At 46.0% G+C, this 24,487-nt stretch overlaps 1 protein-coding gene across 1 annotated transcript in view; it reads right to left on the bottom strand.

Moving 5' to 3' along the window:
• The window catches only part of CACNA1C (calcium channel, voltage-dependent, L type, alpha 1C subunit), a 231,694-nt gene that overhangs the window by 17,070 nt on the left and 190,137 nt on the right, over positions 1 to 24,487 (bottom strand). Inside the window, exons 33-40 of the mRNA XM_014539424.1 lie at positions 16,250 to 16,415; positions 15,526 to 15,653; positions 14,764 to 14,860; positions 12,862 to 12,964; positions 6,437 to 6,538; positions 3,921 to 4,048; positions 3,361 to 3,495; positions 1,508 to 1,860 (exon numbers count right to left, since the gene is read on the bottom strand). Of these exons, the coding sequence (XP_014394910.1) occupies positions 1,508 to 1,860; positions 3,361 to 3,495; positions 3,921 to 4,048; positions 6,437 to 6,538; positions 12,862 to 12,964; positions 14,764 to 14,860; positions 15,526 to 15,653; positions 16,250 to 16,415 (1,212 nt within the window). The remainder of the gene's footprint in view (positions 1 to 1,507; positions 1,861 to 3,360; positions 3,496 to 3,920; positions 4,049 to 6,436; positions 6,539 to 12,861; positions 12,965 to 14,763; positions 14,861 to 15,525; positions 15,654 to 16,249; positions 16,416 to 24,487) is intronic.

Consider the following 24,487-nt stretch of genomic DNA (forward strand, 5'->3'; position numbering starts at 1 on the left):
TCACAATTTGAAACTTACTGCCCTGACTGTTGTTTTTCCCAACTGTGATGGGAGGTGGGAGCTGAGATTTTAGAGAGCGCTTACTATGTGCTAGGCGCTGTGATCCTGTTTCCCTAACAGATGGATCTGTGGGGAGAGGAAGAAATCCCCAATATCCCTCCCTAACTCCTCTCTAAAGTGATTTTTACCTTCCTTACTTAATACAGAACAAAGTCTCATATGAAAATTCCCTTTGAAGGAGGGGTTAGTTTACACTGAGATGCTAGTGATGAACACAGCAAGCCTTCCTTGGAGGATAAGGGGAGCAGGGAGAAGAGGGTACTAGGACTGAGTCCCTGAAGGACATAGGAAGGGGGGAGGGTTGCAGAAAAGGGAGGGGCCGCCAAGACAGCTTGGGCCAGCCACCTGGACATTGACATCCTTCTGTGCAAACCAGCCTTTCTGATCAGCACACCAAACCCAGGGCTCACACACGGCCCTGCAGCTAGAAGGCATCAGTGTGAGTGGGCAGGACTCGCCCAGCACTGCTTGGTGGTGAGCCAGCTAATCTTAGGCAGCAATGTAGACGGATGGCCGGCTTGACTCGTCTGCCGTCAGTCACTGGTAAGTGGCCAGGCCATGTGGACGTACAAGTGTGCCGCTGGTTCCTTGAAGGAAAGCAGCTCAGGACACATGCCCATGGATTGAGAAAGACGCTGGGACATTTCAATTTTTCTGAGCTCAAGGGCAGAAAAGGAGACTGGCCCAAGAACCGGGCATGCTGGGATCTGCCACCCGGCTCTGGGAGAGCAGTGCAGCTAAGGGTGAGGTGCAAGGTGCAGATGCGCGGCCTCTCCCACCAGCCTGGGGAGCCAGAGCTGCCCACATAGGCAGGCAGACCCTCTAGGCCAGGCTGTGCTCCCGGAGGCCCAGAGCATGGCAGCAGGGAGCAGGCTATCCCAGCACTGCGCCCTGGAGCACCAGGGAGCAGAGCACAGGGAGAAAGAGCCGGTCAGGAGGTGGGAGGCGCAGTCAAGACCAGGAATGACGCTACCCTGGGAGAGATGAGCAACTGCTACAGCGAAGGGCCTCCTGCCACCAAGAGGCCCCTCCCTGGAGGGGTGAGAAGGATAGAAAGAGGAGGCGGTAACTTCGTTCCCCTCCCACTTGGGGAATGGTGTCTGTAGTGTAGCCAGGATACAAACATCTTGGGGCTGAGAGGCCAGGGCCTCTGCATGGGCGGGGCTGGGCCCAGAGCACAGAGCAAGCTCTGCCAGAGGCGTGCTCCTCAGGACACTTGCTGGCAGTGGGGCCACACGCCTTCCCTGAGCATGGCTGCCACATGTAGTCAGGGCAGGACCTGGGAGGCAGCCTGCACCCTGCTCTCTCCCTGGATCACGAGGCAGCAGCATCCACCCCAGCGTGAGGGGTGAGTGCAGGCTGGGGGACCAGACTCTCCTCCCCGACCCCTCTAAGCTGGAGTGTGTGAGGCCGCGCAGGGCCCTGGGTGCCCCGCCCGCCTGCTTACCTCTTGGAGCTGAGCTTCCACGCTGCCTCCTGCACCCGGATGGCGGGAGACAAGGGGGGCCCATGGCCCTCCACGGCGCTGACGGAGCTGGGGTAGCGGGTGGGGCGGGGAAAGCGGCCCAGGGCAGTGTTGTTGGCGTTGTTGATGTTGGCATTGGAGCCAGTGGATGAGTAGCTGCTGGGGGTGAAGGTGGAGTCCACCAGTTTCTCATGGGACGGGGACTCGGTGTCGCCTGGGCTGTTGGTGGCCTTGTTGATGTGCAGCGGGCGCTGAGTGGTGAAGGTCTGGGGGAAGGTGCTCCGGCTGTCGCTTTGGTAGTAGCTGACATGGTTGCCAAACAGGCCACCGGCCCTCTGCAGGCAAGACAGGAGGGGTGGGTGGAGGAGGACGCCTCAGTGGCAACCTCTCCACCGCAAGGGAAGTTGTCCGCCCTCCGAGAGTGCAGCCACGCGGGGCAGCAGGTGGCGGGCGGGGATTCTTCACCCACGTGGCCTGGCAGCTGGAGTGGCAGGGACCCGTCAGTCCCCTCTGGAAGGGCTGGGGGAATAGTGAGGGACAGGACCTCCTGTGGGAGCCAGCCAGGCAGGGCAGCCGCTGCCCGGGGAGTTTCTAATGAGCCTGCGGAAGACTGGGGTTGAGTTCAAGGATGAGTCTAGGGCGCCCAGCCTTTCCTGCACCTGGGAGGGGTGGCAGCTGAGGTGCTGTGAGGTCTGAGGGGCGGGGAAGAGCCGGAGGCTCCAACAAGATTTAAAAATGGAACTCCAACTGGCTCACTGGGCTAGAAACGTGTTAGCCAAAGGCTTTGAAAATAAAGATGATGGATTTACTACCTCTATTATATTATGGCCTCTTTTCCTGTGTGTGTTTGTGTGTGTGTGTGGGGGGGGGGCGGGGGGTCTTAGAGATTTCAGATCTGGAATCGGGCTCATGCCCAGCATTCTTTCCTTGTCCTGGGTAAGTGGGCAAGTAGTTATTGGCAAGGTTGGTCGGCGGGGTCGGCAGGGCCGTGTCAACCTGCTGCTGTGTCCCTGAGGCCGTTCAGTAACGCACACTTCGCAGTGATGAGAATGAGGATGTGATGACAGGTCAGCTACAGGCAGGACCACTTCCTCTCGCCTCCCTGTGTTTCCACAGCCTGGAGACCCGGGCACGGGGCTGGGAGGGACAGGTGTGCGCTGGCCCTCGCTGGAGAAACACTTAGATAAATGCCTTCGGGATTAGGCAGGTGCCACCAATGAATGGAGAGAGCCGGATGTAAGAGCCCAAGCGGTCCAGTCCTGTTGTTCCTACTGTGAACACTGAAGCTCAGCCTCCGGCCCAGGGGAGGAGGGGCAAGGCTGGAGGGGCCCTGTGACCTGGAGAACACATGTCCCATCTAGGGGACAACTGCCACTGGGCTCCAGCCCTCTGCTGCCATGGGGGCCACAGCCTAACATCGACAGGGCTTCGCATGCTTTAAAGAGAAACCCGAAGTCTAGATTTTTATTTGAATGTGCCCGATTTTCAAATGCTGGCGAACTAAATGGGCCTGCATGTTAGCTGAGGCCCAAGGGCCATCACTTTGCAGCTTCTAATGTACTTTCTCCTTGGAAACATTTCCCTCGGAAAATGGGTCCCTCTTCCTCTCCCCAGAGCCCACGATGCCCTCAGAGCTGCCATGTCCTGGGAGCCCTGGCTTGAGAGGGAGTTGGGCTTGGAAAAGAGGAGGGGTAGGAAATAGCTGGTGGGCAGAGCTGGAATCTGCCACAGAACTCGGGCCTTTCTCCCTGGGTTTTCTTGGCAGGACACCAGTCCACCCTCCTGCTTCAACCGAACTTGATTAAGGTGGAGAGTGCTCTGTAGCATCCGCCTACCCTGAAGATGTCGTCTTCAGAGGCGGCAGACACAGCCTCCTTCATGGCTTTGTCTAGTTCCTCCTCTGCTGTCAGGTCTCCGGAGATGGCCCGTCGGATCTCGGGCCCGATGTCGTGCAGCGTGCGCAAGCCAGCCTGGAACCCAGAGGGACACGTGAGCCCGGGGCCCCCGCCCAGCCACTCACCTGCGTGTCTCCCCAGGCAGGGAGCCCCCAGAAGGCATCCTGTGTGTGCGAACCAGGGCGTCTCTGGGACCGCTCTGTCTGGCTCCGAGTGGAAGAACCCAGGCTCGTATCCAGGAGAGATGAAGGCACGGTAGGTGGCAGGGGCTGTCAGGGAACCTCAGCCCCGCTCCCGAGCCTGGGCACCGCGGAGCAGGCAGGGCCATGCGGGCAGTGTGTGTGGAGAGAACACGGAGGGAAAGGACTATGTTCCCTTCGCGCATCTACCTTCTGAAGGGACCTGACCCCCGCCCACTGGTGAGAGACTTGGACCCTGGCCAGAGGTCAGAGGAAGGTGGCCAGGCCTTTCCTTGGGGTGTGGCCCCACTGGCCCCTCACCTGCAGGGACAAGGCGTTCCTCTGGGAGGGCTTGCCCACGAGGCCCTGCTCTTTGCGCTTCTTGAATTTCCGGAAGTACTCTTGGATCAGGAAAGTAGCATAAAACTTGCCGACCGTGACCTCATCATCTGACATTTAAAGAGAGAGCAGGGAATTGGAGATGAACAAGGGGAATTCAGTTGGGCTTTATTAATTTATTTTTTCAGCAGCCAAACTTTAAAAATTTTTAAATTTATATTTTGAAGAGATAGTACATTCACATGGTTCAAAAAGACAAAACTATATAAAAAATTATATAGTGAATATCCTCTTTCCCACTGTGCCCATCTGTCAGGTTACCACCTCCTAATAGATAAGCTTTTTATTAGTTTCTTGAATATTTTTGCAAAGATTCTTTATGCAAATGCTTTCTGTAAATGAGCAATATATTCTTATTGCCCCCCTTTTTAAAGAAAAATACCATATTGTCAAAATTATTTCCCACCTTGCTCCGTTTACTGAACTGACATTGCTACTGTTCCCATTTGATTCCGAAGCTTCACACCCCAGCAACCAGTCCCCTGAGTGCAAACATAGTTCTGCTTAAAGGCCAGCAGGAGGGGTGGTGGGAGGAGCACCTCCTCCTGTGTAAGTTTGGGTTTTTCTTTCAACCAGACAGATTGGGTTGGCTGGGTCCCCTGTCTTGGGAATGAACCATGTGATGGAGAAGCCAGGAAGTCTCCAACGAGAATATTTCATGCCCTATAAGGACCTCCTTTGCTCCACCTCCTAGGTCTCTGTGAAGGACAGGGCCACGGGCCAGGGAATCAGCTGGTTGGGTCAGATCTAAGGGCTTGTGATGATTCTCCTGCTTCTAATTGTCCTCGAGGAGCCAAATCCACAGCAGTGATGGCTATCCCTCTGGCAAGGGCCTCATTCCCATAGGGAGGAAAGACCCTGAGCCCCTGTCCAGGGCAGTCGGGGAGGAAGTGTTGCAGGGGAAAGAGCTTGGCGCTCTGACATCCCTCAGACTTGGGTTCGAATCCCAAATCTGCTAGGTCCTCACAGCGTAGCCTTGGGCCAGCTACTTAGTTTCTAGGAACTATGATTCTTTGAGCAAACGTCATAGAAACGTTACAAGGAGCAAATAAAATACTGTATGTAAGCCGTCAGGTGGCGCCTGTCCATCTTTGTGACTCCACTTAGTCCCAGTCCTGCCTTCCCTCTGGGAAGTGGTTCTCAACAGGGGTGGTGTCACCTTTCAAAAAGTGTTTTGAGGCTGGTGGGATGTTTTGTTTTTTTAAAAAAATATATTTTATTGATTTTTTACAGAGAGGAAGGGAGAGGGATAGAGAGTTAGAAACATCGATGAGAGAGAAACATCGATCAGCTGCCTCCTGCACACTTCCTACTAGGGATGTGCCCGCAACCAAAGTACATGCCCTTGACCAGAATCAAACCTGGAACCCTTCAGTCCGCAGGCCGACGCTCTATCCACTGAGCCAAACCAGTTAGGGAAGGTGGGATGTTTTTAGTTGACATGGTGACTTGGGGTGCTACTGGTACTAAATGGCTCTCGATGTGGCCCTTAAGCACAGACATGTTTTGCACAATAAATAATAGCTTCTCACTCTTTCAAGTATTATGATAGGACATCCATGTGGGGGACAACCTGCTTATAGTTATCCGAGCTAAGAACCTAACTTCATTTTACATAGTTTTAATATATCCAGAATTTTCCAGGAACATAACTGCTGTGTAAGTTGACAGAAGACTTTGCTTCACCTGCCCCGATGGAATCTGAGTCCCCGCTGTCGTTGACCTGCCTGTCTCAGTCAGCATGTGTCCTTTGCATGTGCATGTATGCAGGTGTATGTATATATATGTGCGTGTGTAAAGTTGTTTAAATATACTTAGGCTTTATACTTCAAAATGACAAAAACAAGATGTTGACAATATTCAATCATCTTACTTCCTTTAAACACTTATTCGTTATACGTGGGTGCATACAAGCATTCCTTCAGTTAGTTATAACTTTACATATTGAAAGCCATTAGATTTCAATACATTTTATATTAGTTAAAGCATTATATTAATATTTTGGAAATTACATGTGTGGGAAGGCTGTTTTACCTATGACTCAGGACAGCGGTAGGGGCTGTGGGTGCACAGGGCTGAGCAACATGCCCTGGGAAGGACACACACAGCTCCCACCAGGAGGCGCTCTCAGGGCCCATTTATGACAAGAGCCATCAGGCCAGGGGTTTATGGGGAAACTTAAAAGTTTCCTTGAAGTTCTGCCAAACCTCAAGCTTTGAGAGGCCTTGTCTGACTTCATCTGCGAAATGCAGGACTGGACTCGATCTCCAACCCAACGGCCTGTATCTGAGTTTGTGGAGGGCGTGGCACCCTCATCCCTTCTAACCAGGAGGGCCTTTCAGCCCACAGGCAAGGTCCGGGGAGAGCAGGCTTCCCACAAGCCTAGCAACTCAAGAACCAGGCAAGTGGCGAGTGTGCGGAGACCGGGAAGCACTTACCACCCGCGGGGGGCACTACTTGGTCCAGCAGCTTCATGCTGGTCCGCTTCCAGATCTTCTTGATTATGGCCCGCAGCTCCTCATTGGCTTGTTCCAGGTTCCCTGAGGGGAGGGAGACAGACACAAGGCTGAAAAGATCATCCGACTCTTGGAGGCCCCCCATGGGGTGTGCTCTCAGCATCAAGTGCCCCACAGATGGTCCTGATCCCTTGTTTCTCTCTTTCTCCCCTGTGCTGTGCCCTGTCCAATGCCATTCCTTCTCGGCCTGCTACTCAGCCAGCCAGGGGCGTCCCTTCACCTCACACACTGCTTTTCCTTGTGGGCGGCACTTAGGACTGACAAGGCTGCTGGTGCTGGACAGAGCTCAACAGCCATCTGGCGGGAGAGCACAGGGGCTCTTCCTGGATGGCATTTCTCAGGGCCCCCGTGGTTGCCAGAGAGATGTGGGTGATTGGAAGAAGAGCAGTCTTCCCAGTGTCAAAGCCCTTTGCTGAGTCTCCTGCGGGGAGCAGGTGGCACAGCCTCAGTGTGGAGGCAGAAATCGGAAGACACTGGATTCTCTGGGTCTACCTTCCCCACTGGCGAAACAGGCTAATGAGGTGCTACCCCATGCGGCCTCTGGGATAATGGCCTTATTGCCGTATGAGAGGAAAGCTGAGGCCTGCAGCTGTGAGACAGGATGTAAGATGCCCCCAACCTTCCTCCCACCACCACTGATATATGCATATGCACCCCTGCACAGTCCCTGGCCTGTGACCAGAACGGATTTCACCCTGTGAGTAGGTTATATTACATGGCACATATGACCCTGAGATGGGGAGGTTATCTAGGTGAGCCCCACCTAATCACATGAGCTCTTTAACAGTAGAGAGTTCTCAGGTACAAACTTCCAGTATAAAATAAATAAGTCCTGTACAGCTTGGGAATATCATGTACAGCTTGGTGACTATAGTTAGTACTGTATTGCAATTTAAAAGTTGCTAAGAGAGTAGATCTTAGAAGTTCTCATCACAAGCCCTGGATGGGTGCCTCAGTTGGAGCATCATCCTGTACACCAAAAGGTTGCGGGTTCAATTCCTAGTCAAGGAACATACCTAGATTGCGGGTTTGGTCTGTGGTTGGGGTGCATACGGGAGGCAATCAATCAATGTTTCTCTCTCTCTCTCTCTCTCTCTCATCAATGAACATAGCCTCAGGTGAGGATTAAAAAAAGTTATCATCAAAAGAAAAATATTATAACTATACATGGTGATGAATGTTAACTAGCATTATTGTGGTGATCATTTTACAACATATACAAATAACAAATCACTAAGTTGTATACCTGAAACTATTACAATGTTATATGTCAATTGTACCTCAATAAAAAACAAAACAGACAAAAAATAAACGTGTGAAGAGGGTCAAAAGGTGGAAGTAGAGAGTTCTCTCCAGCTGGGAGCAGGAGTGAGAGATGGTGGCGTGGGCCTGGAAGAAAGCACACACTGTGTTGTGAGCTGAGCTGAGAGAGGCAGCCTCTGGGGCTGAGTGGTCCCAGCAGAGAGCCAGCAGTTACTTCTGCAACTGCAAGAAGTGAATCCTGCCAACAACCTGAATGAGCTGGAAGTGGGTTCTTCCCTGGAGCCTCTGGGAGAGGACACATCCTGACCAATATCCTGTTGGCCTTGTAAAGCCCTGAGCACAGAACTCAGCTACCCCATGGCTCCACTCCTGACCTACAAAACTGGGAGCCAATACCTGGGTGTTGTTTCAAGACAAGAAATGTGTGGGAATTGGTTATACAGCAATAGGAAACCAATACTAGCAGACTTCTATGATATTCCGTTTTAGACCACCGCAATAAAGCGAATGTTGCAATTAAGCCAGTCACAATTTTTTTTTTGGTTTCCCAGTGCATATAAACATTATGTTTACACTATACTGTAGTTTATTAATTGTACAATAGCATTATCTATATATATAAAAGCCTAAGTGACTGTTATGACCAGACGACCGGATGACTGGCCAATAGCTATGATGCACACTGACCACCAGGGGGCAGATGCTCAATGCAGGAGCTGCCCCCTGGTAGTCAGTGAGCTTCCACAGCCAACCTCCCTCAGCCGGCCAACCTCCTGTGGTCCTTCCCCCCCGCCCCTGCCCCGGCCAACCTTGACTGGGACTGGGTGAGATGGCCCTGATTGGCCCGATCACAAGCCAGGCCAAGGAACCCCACCCATGCATGAATTCATGCACCAGGCCTCTAGTGTCTGCTGATGACCAAGATCAACAGTAATTGATATAAATGTGAGGAGTCTGGCAGAAGGCTGACCAGGACTCCTTTTGATATTCACAGGGTGAATATCTACATTTTATTACCTGCTGCTGACTCAATGGCCTAAAGCAAACTCCCCCAAGACCTGGCAATCTTACTGTTTGCTAAACATTACCATTGATATGTCTGTTTGCATTCCTAAAGGCAATTGTGTATTCTAGCAAATAAAAGCAGCTGGGAAAGGAGCAACAGGGAGAACTCGACTTCCTTAGTTGAGTTATTCTCTGGTTCCCCCGGTAATTATAAAAATTAATATTCCGTCTTGTGTGTATCATTTGCGCGTCAGCCCTCCCTCCAAGTCTTTGAACCTGCGAAAGCCACGCTGGCCGTGGACTCTCGCTAGTGTCTATATAAACAATGTCAATACCTTAACTGAAAAATATTGCTAAAAAATGGTAACCATCAGCTGAGCCTTCAGCAAGTCCTAATCCTTTTGCTGGTGGAGGGTCTTGCCCTATCTGCAACGAGCAATCAAGTGAGGTCTGTATGCTGAATCGCTTAGTGCTACTCCGCAAGGAGGCAGCACGGCCAGGGCTGGTCAGGCTGCCTGCGCTGGAATCCGCTCTGTGGCCCTGCCAGAGAGGCTCCCTTTGAAGGAAGCCCAACAGGAGCAAGCAGAGGTGGCAAGGGAGAGTGGCGGACACCTGAATCCCCTGTGAGAACGTCACCTGAGCCAAAGGGCAGTCTTGGCATTCTAGTTGTGGAGGGGGTCCTTTGTGGTTAGGCTCCCTTCCTGGGTAAGGTAGCTAGTGGTTTCTGACATATGCAGTGAAAGAGTCCAAATTAATACAATGCTCAAATATACTTATCTTATGTAGTGGGTTGAATAGTGTTCCCTCCAAATTCATGTCCACATGGAACCTTGGCATATGACCTTAGTTGGAAATAGAGTCTTTGTGGATGTGATTAGTTAAGATGAGCTTGTACTCATCAGGTGGGCCCTAAATCCAGTGTGACTGGTGTCCTTATCAGAAGAGGAGTCATGTGGAGACACACAGGGAAGAAGGCCAGGAGAGGATGGAGGCAGAGACTGGAGTGAGGCAGCCACCAGGAGCCAGGACAGAGGCAGGAAACAGCTCCCCCTCAGAGCCAAAAGGGACCCCGGCTGACACCTTGACTTTGGATTTCTGGCCACCTGAACTGTGAGAGGAAACATTTCTGTCCCGTCTGCTACAGTCTGCTACCATGGACTTAGGCAACAAATCCATCTTCCAAAAGAACTTTTAAATTTTTTCAGGCCTCAGTTTATTCTCACGATTAGCTGTGTACCTGGGGAACGTCACTAGCAGTTGTAGCACATCATCTAAGTATTTAAACTATCTTCCTTCTGCATCCCAAAGTTTTGTGTGGCTTGGGACTGGTTCTCTGAAGAAGGTGATAATTTCTATCCAATTCCTTCCACGCTCAAAAGTCTGAAGGGTGATGACTGGTGAAGACTTTATCCTCACAAATTGAGACGCTTTCTCACATTTCTTTCTAGTGGCTTCTAAGAACTTGCCTTTGTCTTTTAGACTTAAGAGATTAACACTTTGGGGGAGGGTTTGTCTCTGATAAAGGTTTGCCCCTGAGCTGGCACTGTGGGCCCTTTGGTAGCTATTCCTTTTTTTTTCTTTTTCTTCCCCCCCCCCCCCCCAAAATTTCATGTTATTCTGGTAAGAACACTTAACAGGAGATCTACCCACCAGACAGAATTTTAAGCATACAAAACAGTGCTGTGAGCCATAGGGACAATGCTATGCAGTAGATAAATGTCTTAGTGTTTCAAGTTTCCTTTAATTGTTGACTGCAGTTCCCATGTGGCTGGCTTCTTCCGCCCGCGAGCGCTCATTTCCTGGAGCCTGGCCATGCGTCCTGGGTATTTCAGAGCAGCGCCTTTGGCACTGTCAGCAGCGGTTGGTATTCTTTAGCTGGGGCTTGGTTTGCGCTGACAGCGCATCTTCAACAGTGAGGACTCGGGCCTCTGTGCACCAGTGCTATTCAGTCCTCCAAGGAATGAAAATGTGTTCCCTCAATTTACATCAAGCTGTATTCCTTCTCGCCGTCATCACACCTTCTCCCTTAGAGAAGGAAACCTTTCCTCCTGGACATAACTGTAATAGTCATTGTAGAAATTCGGAAAGTAACAGAAGTAAAGGAAGAAGGTAAACATCACTGCTCACTCTACTACTCAGTGAGAATCATTGTTAACATAATAAATGTCCTTCCAGTTTTTCTCCTTGCTATAATGTGTGTTCAGTTGTTCCCATGTGAAGAATAGGCCTACTTACATCCATTTCAGATTGAGCTATTGCATTAGCTACCAAGAGTATATTCGTTGTTTCTTTTTACTAGTAGCTTAGCAGCAGAACTTGAACCATTTTTAATTTTTTTAAAGATGAGCTCATTATTTTTGACATGTATTGTGATGGCCTGTTTTTGTTTTCTTTCATTTAGGATGTTTCTATTATTTTCTGGAAGGCTTTAACCGAGAGAAGGCACCTCTGTGGGATACTCACTGAAGTGACTCCCCTCGTATCAGCTCATTACCCCTCTTATTTGACGATGAAGAAGCTTAAGCAGAGAGAGAACACACAACTTGTCACAGATGTGATCCGAGTCAGGTCTCCCTCTCCCTGCCCAGCTCCTTCTGTTGCGCCCAGGACGCGTGGCTGGCAGCCCGCACCTCTCAGACTGATGCATGAGAAGGGAAAGAAGACATACTGCTTCTCTCTGTGCTTTCTTTGTTCTCTAGATGAGGGTTTCAAACTTCACTTCCTGTCTGAATCCTAATGTGGCTGGTTGAACGTGCAGATTCCCGAGCCTGCTCTGAGCCTCAGATTTGGAGATCTGGGCTGGTGCACGGGACTCAGTATTTTAAAGAAACTCCAATAGTTGAATCTGAGGCAGGTGGTCTTTTGATCACTCTCTGAGAAACACTACATAACAGGCTAGAAGGTCTTACAGCAAATACAACTCTTAGGTACATTTCATATGGCCTTTTCCACAGATGGTTCAGGAAAACATCAATTACACAGACAGCCGATTATTGCAGCCAAAGCGGCTGCAGCCCGCAGGGTGCTTTTGTGCAAACTAGAAGGTGTCCCTCCATGTGGACATGGGCCCAGGGAGCACGGCCTGCCTAGTGGAGCACAGGTGCGATCTTAACCCCTACCCGTGAGCTGGCTGAGCCCTTGTGCCACTGCATGTGATGACTTCGACCATAGTCACCGTTTGCCACTATGACCCTTTCCCCACACAGGGCTTTTTTTTAACCCTCACCTAAGGATATGTTTTTATTATTTTTTAGATTTTTTTAGAGAGGGAGATAAGAAGATAAGAAAACTGGGGGGAGGAGGGGCGGAGAGAGAGAGAGAGAGTTGCCTCCCGCACACGCCCCAAATGGGGATTGAACCATACAACCTAGGTATGTGCCCTGATTGATTCTTTTTAAAAAAATATATTTTTATTAATTTCAGAGAGAGGGAGAGAGAGAGAGAAAGAGAGAGAGAGAGAAACATCACTGATGAGAGAGAATCACCAATCGGCTGTCTCCCGCATGTCCCACACTGGAGATTGGGCTCGCAACCTGAGCATGCGCCCCGACCAGGAATCAAACTGTGACCTCCTGGTTCATGGATTGATGCTCAACCACTGAGCCATGTCGGCCAGGCCCTGATTGATTCTTGTATGTGCCCTGACCGGGGATCAGACCCGCAATCTTCACATATCAAGACAACTCTCTAACCAGCTGGGCTACCCATCCAGAGTCCACACAGATTTTTTAGTTTAAAAAGAATGTTGAGCATTTGAGAGGCCCATTTGCAGACAATTCAATTCCATTTAGGTGAGGCTTGGTCTTGCTTCAGGTAACACTCACCTTTTTCTGGTTTTTGAACGATACCCTATGACTTCAAGATGGAAAGCTGGAGTTCAAAATAAATAAGCTAGAGGCCATTCAAGAGGCAAAGGAAACAGGATGAAGCCCCATTTATAACCCCGAGGTGGAGTAATTGCTGAGCCACAGCTCCGCGCAGGACGGGAAGGTCCTGGGCCTCTGCAGGTGCCGACCGCCTCTAGCTGGTGTGCCAGGTCTTCTGGGTGGCTCTTCCAGTGCCCTGTGGGTGATTCTTACCTTCTGTTTTGATCCTCAGGGCTGTCCGGACCAGGGCAAATAGGGTGGCATTGAACATGACCGTCCCATCACTGTTCAGAGGCATATTCATGGAGACCAGACGCTGGAGGGAAAGAGAGGCAGAGCTGGTGATTACAGCAAACGGTTCTCAAAGGACCCACGGAATCACCAGGGCAGGAGAACGCTGGGAGGGAGCCTCTGAACATGTGTGCATGTGTCTGGAGTGGGCGGGCGTGTAGAAGCAGGAGCCACTGAATGTATTCAAAACCTGTTCTGGGAGAATCTTGGCTTTGCCACGGATACTCTCACCCAGCTGCACAGAGTGAGGGAGGGATGGAAGTTGTCCCCGTTAGACCCTTGCTTCCAACCCCTTCCCCGTTCAAATGTTGCTCATGCGTATGGGTGTGCTCTCTACTGGCAACAGAGAGCAGCTGTGCGCAGGCATTTGCTGGGAGCCACCTGCCAACCCACATTCATCTAACGCCTGATATGAGAGACAATAACGGGAGATGCTTGCAGGAGATGCATTTGTCCTTTTTTTTCTGTATATTGAAAAATCTACCTCTACATCAGGCTGGACCAGAGGCTTGCTGACACTGGACAGGACTGGGTTGCCCTCTCTCCTCCTTCCCCACCCCCCCAACACTGCTGCCATGGCACTGTGCTCAGTGTGGGGCCCTCAGCATATACCAGGGTCATTGTGAGAAAAGGCACCATGAAATTCATTCTGGCATCTGCTCCCAGGATGTGGTCAAGGCTATTATCCGTTAGATCACATGGTGTCTCCTGTCAATCGTGGTGCCAAGAAGGGTTGTAATTGCTCCGAGTGACTTTCCCAGCAGCCTCTGGGAAGTGCCGGCTCAGTCGCAGCCTGTGCAGGCCCATCCGGGGGCCCCGATGGGACTGCAGCCTCCCTCATCGCCACTCCTGTTTCCCACTGTGCTTTCCCTGACGTTAATTTGTGCTCTTTGTTTCTCGTATCTTTTACACCCTGGGAAACCGTCTAAAATCTTTTTATTTTTTTGGAATGAAGTGGAGGTACAAGTGAGGAAAAACTGAGTAAGACAGAGCACAAGTAGAAGGTTCTATATTCTGTCAATTTTCCATTTTCCATGAGTGGGCTATCCACAGAGCCGAATTTTTCTACTTGTGTTTCTTCCTCTGTACAGTTCTCTGACGTCACTGCCCCCCAACCCCCTTTCAACCTGTCACTATTCCAACACGGAATTCAGAAGGGTGATCATGAGAGTTAAAGAAAGAGGGGAGAGAGTGGAAACAAGACTCTTCAGCAAGTGCTGGGCTACATGGTTGGGATTACAGAGGCAAGAGAGGGCACGGACTTAAGGGAGCGCTCACTCTCAGGGTCATGCAAGGGCCACATAGGCAAGAAGTCGGGTCTAACAGAACCTAGGATGTCTGTCCTAAACATCGTGGACTCACTTGGAAATCTGATGAGCACGATAATTCTCTCCCTGGTACAATTTGTGAGTGTCTCAGTGACTTCATATACAATTTTAGGGCTTCGTGGATCCCTGAAGCTGATGCATGGACCTTTTATTGGCCCTGTGATCCTAGGAGAGCACCCTAATCCACCATCCTAGATGGAAGTCTGTGAGGTTGCCTAGGTGGCACAGCGTGCTCTGAACAAGGGCCTTTACTCAGGACTGGGCACAAGGCTCACTGGGACATGAGGCATTCACTTCGCTTTTCCTTTATAGAGGCTGAGAACTTATTGCTGGAAGGAACCTTAAAATATAACCTGGCTCAGGCTCATTTCTTTAGGCACATAAAATACTGTCTTCACTCCCTTAAAGCACTGGCCTGACCAAGGTTACAAGACAAACAGGCATCTTGCCTCCCATATTTTCTCTTTTTTCCCCATGAACCCAGGTTGTCTCTTACTTTGCAAGCCACACGGTGAGGGCACAGCTTCCCAAAACCCAGTGGGGGCTGAATCCGCCGGAGCAGGGTCACCACATCCAGGTGTTTGATACGACCCCTAGAAGAGGAAGAAGAGGAGGGAAAGGCCAGTCAGGAGCCATGGTCTTAGCCAGTGGGCCAGGACTCATGTTCCTGAGAGGTGGGGGCCCACCTATAGGAGGGACTCTCCATAGCTGGAGTCCTATTGGTCAAACTCAGTGCAGAGCTGCAGAATTGCATGATAAAACTCCAAAACCAATATATACATGTTTAGGTTTTAGTGAGCCATCCAGTGGTGTATGTTCAAAATGGAAGGATTTAGTAGTGCAATGAAATTCTCAACATGTACTTGCTGCTTCAGTCAACTAACCACCTGACCAAAAGGTATTTATTGAGTGTTAACCAAATGTGATTGATTGAAAAGGGTATCCTTGGACTTGAGGCAGGAAAGGAGTTGAGATGTACCTGGTCCTATTCATCCTAATTTGAGTATCTACCAGTTATTCCAAACACTAGGATATTCTATCTTTCCATTCAACGGCAAATTGCAGATATGTTCATGACTTAATCAAAGTGCCTGGTTTCCTACTGCTGGTCCTTGACCCTGGACCCTGGGGTCTGGTACAATTCAGTGCTTCCAGTGGACCCACCCCACGCTAACCCATCTAGACCCTCTTCTATAGGTATGGTTGTGCCATCCTCCCTCTTGGCTTTGGGAATCAGAATTTCCGCCTGGGAACTTACTTGGCTTCAGGGTCATACTCTGCCCAGATTCTTTTAAATTCGTCCAAATGGTGGGGACCAAGGATTGACCAGTCCCTTGTCAGGTAGTCAAAGTTGTCCATGATGACAGCTACGAAGAGGTTGATAATCTGCAGAGAACAGAGAGTATGATGAGTTACCTAAGAGGACCTTCTTACACACTTGCCACTTGAATCCACTTTGCCAGCATGGCAGAAGCTGACATTTCTAAAGACCAGCCATATGTCACCATTTACACCACCAGTCCCTGAAACTTGGGCCTCTTGGATATGATCATAACACAGCTCCCCTCAGAATTATGTGTGCTGAACCCACACGTGGGCTGGACAGCTTCTCTCCTAGGCTGCTGGGCAAGGCTGTCAAGAAGAGAGGGCAACTTTATCTACCACCTTTCCCTCATTCTCCAATCAAAGGGTCAAAAATGTCTAAGTTGCTTCTAGGCCTCCACAGGCATCTCCTCTGTTCTCTGGGACAATGCCACCATGACAAGAGCCAAGAATGGACAAGAGAGATGCTGGCTGCGGTCTCTCTGGCTCAGGCTTTCTGTCCTTGTCTCAGTGTGGTTGGACATTCCTACTAACTCAATCTTTCCGCGGCAGCTCTTCTGCTGGGGTCGCCTTTGCCATGAGCTGCGGAGATGGCAGGGTCAAGCTGCCCCGACCTGCTCGCTCATTCCCTGTGGCTATTTAGTCCAACTCCAGCTTACCAGGAAGGCACAGAGCATGTAGAAGCTGATGAAGTAGAAGACGGCGAAGCTGCTGCCACAGGGCGCCTCCCCTTCCGTGCTGTTGTGGGGTTCAGACTCCGGGGCGCACTTCTTCCCTGGCATGCAGGCCAGCATGATGTCCTGCCATGCCTCCCCGGTGGCACACCTGGGGCAGAGAGGCGAGAGAACCCAACACCCATGGATTCAAGCCCACATCTCTGGCCCCTTCCCCGGCCCCTTGCAACAGAGTATTGTCACTATAGTCACCATGTGTCACATCAGATCCTCAGACCTTATTCACCTTAAAATTGAAGGTTTGTACCCTTTTACCAACTTCTTTCTATTCCTCTCCTGGAAACCACTTTTGCATTCCCTGTTTCTATGTGTTTAGATTTTTCAATTCTATTAGTGAATTAAAAAAATGTTGCTCATGTGATGGGTATAAAATATTTCACTGCTGTTTTAATATGACTAACGTGTTGAGATTTTTATTTCATCTTCTGTTGACTTGCATGTTCATATTCTTGCCTCATGGGCTATTTGTTGTGTTTGTTTTTAAGATTTTTTCTATATTTTTCATATTAATCTTTTCCAGTTATATGCATCACAAGACCTTCTTCCAGTCTGTGGCTAGCTTGTCTTTAACTTTATTTATGGTATGTTTTGATGAATCTAAGTTTTAAATTTCAATGTGGCCAAATTTATAATTTTTTTCTGATTTTTTATTTTTAATAATTTTATAAAGTTTTCCTCTATGGTTTTTTTTGCATCTTGTTTAAAATATTCTTCTATATTATGGGTCATAAAAAATTCTCCTCTGTTCTAAAAGTTGTAAAATTTTGTTTTTCATAATAACCCATGAATCTGAAATATATTTTTGTACTCCATATGAGGTAGAAATATGCTTTCTCTTTTTCTGTATAGATAACCAATTTTCTTAATACAATTTATTGAATAGTCCATCTTCATCTACTGATTTGAAATATCTTTTCTGATATAACTTTTCCCATACATGTGTGGGTCTCACACTAGCCATTTCATTCTATTCCTAGTAGACCACATTGTCTTGACCACTATGACTTTATAGTTAAGGCTTGCTGTCTCGGAGAGTGACTCTAGCTTGTTGTTCTTGAAAACTGTCTTGGCTATTCATTTTCCTTTTCTATTCCACGGACATGGTATGGTCAGCTTATCAAGTTCCATGAATAATCCTGTTGAGCATTTCACTGAAATTGCATTAAAATATAGATTAAGTTGGGGAATTTGACATCTTTGTGATATTGTCTCTTAGCCAGGAATATGACCATGTCACCATTTATTTAGGTCCTATTTCATGCTTTTTAATAATATTTTATAATTTCACCAAAAACATCTTTGTTAGGCTATTTCTAGGTATCTTATTTAAAATAAACAAAGTATTCTATTATAAATGGTATACTTAAAAAGTTTTATTTTCTGTTTGCAGCTAATGTAGAGGAAATACAGTAAAACCTCGATATAATTGATTAATTCAAGTGAGGGGGGGTCTGTTAAAGCTGAAAGTCTGTTATATAATAAAGTAGGTTTTCCAAATGTGTTGTTAAAAAGTTGACAAATTAGCCCTATCTGGTTTAGCTCAATGGACAGAACATCAGCCTGCGGACTCGGGGCGGATTCCAGTCAAGGGCACATGCCTGGGTTTCGGGCTCGATCCCCAGTAGAGGGCGTGCAGGAGGCAGCCAATCAATGATTCTCTCTCATCATTGATGTTTCAATCTCTCCCTCTCCCTTCCTCTCTCTGAAATCAATAAAAATATTTTTTAAAAAGTTGACAAATTAGTTTACCTGGTTTTATTTATATAGACATATTTGTGTCATTAAAATTCAGTCTGTATGAAAAGTTTAATTTCAAAGAAGTTTTCTATATGTATTACTGTAATTTTAAATATATACTGAGTAGGTCTAGTAAATGCATGCATTCACCAGTCACTGGGAGAGTAAACGAATGCACACGGCTAGGCGGGGCTTAGCACAGGTCTGGACATCTGTTGGCACCAGTTAAAAGGGCTACAGAAAGTCATGGAACGCCCGTGTGACCCGGTGATCCCACTTCTAGGAATATATCCTAAGAAATCAGATGCTTCTATGTCTCTGCATCTATTTTTGTTCATCAGTTTATGTTGTTTGTTAGATTCCATGTATGAGTGAGATCATGTGGTATTTATCTTTCTCTGACTGGCTTATTTCACTTAGTATAATGCTCTCCAGGTCCATCCATGCTGTTGCAAATGGTAAGAGTTCTTTCTTTTTTTTGCAGCTGCCTAGTATTCCATTGTATAAATGTATCACAGTTTTTTAATCCACTCATCTGTTGATGGGCACTTAGGCTGTTTCCAAATCTTAGCTATTGTAAATTGCACTGCTGTGAACATAGGGGTGCATTTATTTCTTATAGAAAAGCATCCACTTTATTTAGATTTTCAAATATATTGACATAAATTTGTAATAATATTCTCTTATTGGGATTTTCAGATTGAATTAATAAAAAATGTTCGTACTATGTGTTGTCTATAGGAGACACTTTAGATTCAAATGTACAAGTAGGTTGAAAGTAAAAGAATAAAAAAAAATCTCTCAAGTTAGAAGCAAATATGTCAGACTGTATTAAAATATAGGCTACTTAGAAGAGATATATATCTAAAATGTAAGAATATAGCAAGGTTTATGTTCAAGTGTGGAAAAAGTATACCATATAAACACTAAAAACAAATAAACAAAAAGCTGGTATAGATGTATTAATATCATACAAAGTAGAATTTATAATAAAATTATTAGTAGGCATACATATTTTATAAGGTTAAACCGCTCAAATTGCCCGGGTCATTGTTGCTCAATGGTTAAAGCGTCGGCCTGTGCACTGAAGGGTTGAGAGTCTGCTCCCACCCCTTGTTGTGTGCTGGAGGCAACCAGTCAATGTGTCCCTCTCACATCGATGTTTCTCTCTCTCTTCCTCTCTCACTCCCTTATACTCTCTCTGAAGAGCCATGGAAGAAATATCCTCAGGTGAGGATTAACAACAAAAGGCTCAAATCATCAAAAAGATATACAAATTTTAAATTCTAAAACAAAAGTTGTTTCTTTGAAAACATTTAATAATAATGCTAATAAACCCTGGCAATACTGATTAAATGCTGAAAGAGAGAGAGAGAGAATGAGAGCATATAACCAGAGATGGATAAAAGGACAACACCACTATAGACATTAAAAGATAAAAGGGTATTATTTATGAATAACTGTACATCAATAACTTTGAAACTTTAAATGCAATAAAAAAATCTTAGAAAAATACAATTTATAAAAACTGACTCCAGAGTAAAAGAAAATTTGAATGGGTCTTTGATTGTTAAAATCATTAAATCCATAATTGAAAACCTCCTCAAAAATTAAATACCAGGCCCAGATCACCACATTGTCAAATTCTACAACATACTTAAGGAAGAAATAAAACAAGTGTTAAAACTCATTACAAACTACATTAATTAATACAATGTGATATAGGTGTAGGACTTATACCAACAAATCAATGCAAAAGGAAAAGACCCATGCCTATATAGACACTTGATATGTGGAAGATTGGATTGCAGACAACTGAAGAAAGGATGGTATTTTCAAATGACTGGCCTTAGGTCAACCACATATCCACATCCATATGGACAAAAATATTAAATTTGATCTTTATCTTATGCCATACATAAATAATCACTTCCAAGTGGATTGCAGATCCAAATGTAAATAAAAAACAAGAAAAGTTGTGGCAGATAGAGAAAAATATCTTCATTAACTTGAGAGTATGAAATTTAAATAAGACACAAGATAAAAATATTGATTAAACTGCTCTAATAAAATTAAGAATTTTTGTTCATCAGAGACACCATTGAGAGGAAACAGCAAAGCCATACAGTGAGAAAAATATTTACAGCACATAAAATGCACACTGGGCTCATAGTCAAACTATATAGAGAACTTCTAGAATGAACTTTTGTTAAAAGAAAATGGAAAAAGACTACACAGGCACTTCATAAAACAAAAACTTATAAAAAGATGCTAAACCTCTTCAGGCATTAGAAAAATACAAATTGAAACTACAATGAGAAACAACTACAAACTCCTCAGATTAGCTAGCAAACTGAAAAGAGCAGTTTTCACAGAAAGCAATGCAGGGGAATGCTCATATATTGCAACCACTTAGTACAACCACTTTGGACACCTATTTGGCAGTATTTACTAAATAATACATGTAACGCCCATGGCCCCCAAATTATACTCTTTCTAATAGAAATTAGTATACTAAGAGTATGAATAAGAATATTCATTAAATAAAAACACAAACTAAATGAACATCAACATAGGCTGAATTATTAAATTAAAGCACATCTATTCAGTAAGTTACATGCAATGACAATGAACTAACGACTGATACATTAATAAAGATGCTTGAGCACAGCCAATGTGGCTCAATGGTTGAGCATCAACCTATGAACCAGGAAGTCACGGTTTCCATTCCAGATCAGAGCACAAGCCTGGGTGTGGGATTGATCCGAATAGAAGGCATGCAGGAGGCAGTAAATCAATGATTCTCTCTCATTACTGATGTTTCTATTTCTCTCTCCCTCTCCCTAATCAATAATAATAATATATATTTAAAAATAATGCTTGAATCTCTCCAAAATAGTACTGAACAAAATAAGGCAACGTAAAAAAATTCATTGTCTTTCATTTCTATAAGCAAAGAGTAGTGGCTACTTTTGGGGAGGAGGAAGGGAAAAGTGATTAGGGGGAGATGTCTAAGGGGTTGGTAATGTTCTATTGCTTAACTTAGATGAAGGCTACATAGATACTTGCTTTGGAAAAATTCATTGAGAAGCATATTTCTGTTTTAAGCACCCTTCTATATATGCTACACTGTACAATAAAAATAATCAGAAAAAATAATGTTCTCTTATCATTCTAAAACTCACTTTCACATCTGTAATTATGTTGCTTTCTTATTCCTGATGTTGTTGTGTCTTTTTTAAAAATTGGATTTGAGGGATCATTTGCCCTTGCTCCCTGGCAAATGTCATCAGCCTGGCTCAAATAAACCCATTAAAAAATCTCTTAGACGTTTCTTATGTCAACATTTACTTGGCATTGTCAGCAAGATTCTAAAGAAGCCCACCCAGGACCATCCTGCAGACCTGGACCCAGCGTTAGGTACAAGAAAGGGTCCATTATGCCCCACCAGCTCCCTACTTTGCATTGGGTGAACTTGGGTGAGTCTCTTGCAAAACCCCAGGCCTCCTTGTTATAAGTAGCAGGTCATGACTTTATCTGAGCTGTTCTTAGAAAATTCTTGAGGTAGATAAGGGTTGAGATAATCCAGGGAAAGGAAAAGAATGTGTTGCTTCTTTTAATTGGATTGTTTACTGAGAGTGCACAAAATCGTTGGTGGTTAAATGAGAGACATGGCTGACAGGCACTACCTTTCCTGAACTATGAAAGAGAAAGGATACTTGCTTCCCCAACCTGAATAGTCAATGGGGTAATGATAGTAGTTCCCATCTCTGAATCCAGAGTGGCAGAGATGTGTGCTGGGAGTTGCCCAGTGCAATAATGCAGCTAATCCTGGAGAAGATGGCAGGAGCCATGGGGAGAAGCAGAGGGCACTTGGAATGGGTTCACCCCAAAAGAGGAGCCCAAGAGAGGGGCCCAGGCCTTGGAAAGTGCCATGGTTCTGGCAGCACCCAGGAAGCTCTCAGAGGCCCTTGTTCAGGTATTGTTAGGTGACTAACAATCTTTGTTGCCTGACGAAAAATATCCATGCATTGGCTCATCTGGAGATGTGCACATAAGTGCTGGTTTTCCCTAGAAGTTTGTTCAGATTCTACAGATCTCAAAATTAACATGGGCAATAGGCCCCACAACAGTCAGCCTCCCATTCATAACTAAGATAGCCATCATGAGGATTCTTTGGTACTTCTAAATTGATCTTTTGCATGCACAATTAGAAAAAGCCGACTATAAAATTAGGCAGAATGCATGGAAAAAACATACATATTGGTCTCTTGAAGCTTCAAAAAGAGGATTTATATAAATGGATCAACCTATGATATCATTCCAGGCAAGCTTGGAGGGGGTTGCCAGAGACACACAGGGAGAAACTCAGCTGTGTTGTTTAAGGTGAGGGCCGTCTTCCTGAATGGCTGACAGGCACTACCATTCCTGTGTTAAGCCCTCCCTCCAAATGGCCAAATCTAAATCTGCTGTATCCCAATGGATTCACTAGTTCCACCCTGATGACTTCAAGACTCCACCCCACTGCAAAGTTTCACAGGCCCCAGGTTGATGGCTACTGGTCTTGGTGTACCCTGAGACTTTTGCTGAGTGGCCTCAAAGTGGTGCCAACTTTGAATCTGTATTAACATGGTGAACACCACTCGCCCCTACCTAGTGACTCCCTGAGAACCTGCCTCATGCAACTTGTGTACCACCAGTGGCTCTTTCAGTGGCTGAACCTAATGGGGGAAGCCAGAAGGTGACAGTGTGTCTCAGGGTGCCTTCAGCCTTTGCTGACCTGCCCCAGACCTGGCACAGACCCTACTGGGGAAAATTCCTCTTCATGGGGCCAGTCCCCACATAGCTTGTGGCCAATCTGTACACTAAGCCAGCCTGAGGGTCAACCCCACCCATTTACATGCTATTAAGACTCAACCAGACAGGAGGGCACACATAACCCATACAAGGAACACTCTTGGAGCACCCAACTTAGAGGATCAAGGAGACTGTGCCACTGGGCCCCAAAGGAAACAATTACATAAGGCCAACATACCAACACTGGGGGACATAGTAGATCTACCGTATACATAGAAACAAACACAGAGAGACAGCTAAAATGGGGAGACAAAGAAACGTGTCTCAAATGAAAGAACAGGAGATAGCCCTGGCAGTGGGGTGGGGAGTGGGTGGTACCAGATACAGAGTTCAAAACAGTGATTATAAGGATGCTAAAGAAAACTTAGTGAGAACTTCAACAGCATTAAAAAACACACAGAAATCATGAAAAAGAACCAGTCAGAAATAAAGAATACAGTAACTGGAATGAAGAATACACTAGAAGTAGTCAACAGCAGATTAGGAATCAATGTGCCGTATGGAAGTCTCCCACTGTGTGTGTGTGTTCATTTTCTCTTTATGGTTCACTGAGAGGATCCAATCTGTGATTTGGAAGACCAAATAGCAAAAAAACACTCAATAAGAGCAGCAAAAAGAAAAAAGAATAAAAAAATAAGAATAGTTTAAGGGACCTCTGGGACAACATCAAGTATAACATTTGTATCATGGGTGTACTAGAAGGAAAAGAGAGACAGTAAGGGATTAAGAACCTATTTGAAGATATAATGGCTAAAATCTTTCCTAACCTATTGAAGAAAAAAGGCACACAAGTCCAGCAAGTGCAGAGAGTCCCAAACATGATTAATCCCAAAATGCCCATATTAAGACACATCATAATTAAAACAAGAAAAGTTAAAGACAAAGAGATAATCTTAAAAGCATCAAGAGAAAAACAGTTACCTAGAAGAAAGCTCCCATAAAACTTTAAGCTGATTTTTTAATAGAAACTTTTCAAGACAGAAGTGAACAGTATGAAATATTCAAAGTGATGAAAAGCAAGGGCCTACAACCAAGACTACTCTACCCAGCAAAGCTATCATTTAAAATTGAAGGAGAAATAAAGATCTTCCCAGACAAGAAAAGCTAAAGATCTTCCAATAGCCAAGATATGGAAGCAACCCAAGTGCCCATCAATAGATGATTAGATAAAGATGTGCTCCATATATACAATGGAATAATACTCGGCTATAATAAAGAATGAAATCTTACCATTTTTGACAGTATGGATGGGCCTACTACTATAAGTAAAATAAAGTCAGACAGAAAAAGACAAATACCATATGATTTCACTTACATGCCAAATCTAAAATAAACAATCAAACAAAATAGAAACAGACTCATAGATACAGACTGAGGGTCGCCAGATCGGAGGAATGTTGGGGGCTAGGTCAAAAAGGTGAAGGTAGTAAGAAGTAAAAATTGGTAGTTACAAAATAGTCAAGAGGATGTAAAGTACAGCATAGGGAATGTAGTCAATAATCTACACTAATAAAAGAGAAACATGGTAATTGGCGTACGACCGCTACCCTTCCCATTGGCTAATCAGGG

Source organism: Myotis brandtii, unplaced genomic scaffold, assembly GCF_000412655.1.
Source record: "Myotis brandtii unplaced genomic scaffold, ASM41265v1 scaffold216, whole genome shotgun sequence".
NCBI lineage: Eukaryota > Metazoa > Chordata > Mammalia > Chiroptera > Vespertilionidae > Myotis > Myotis brandtii.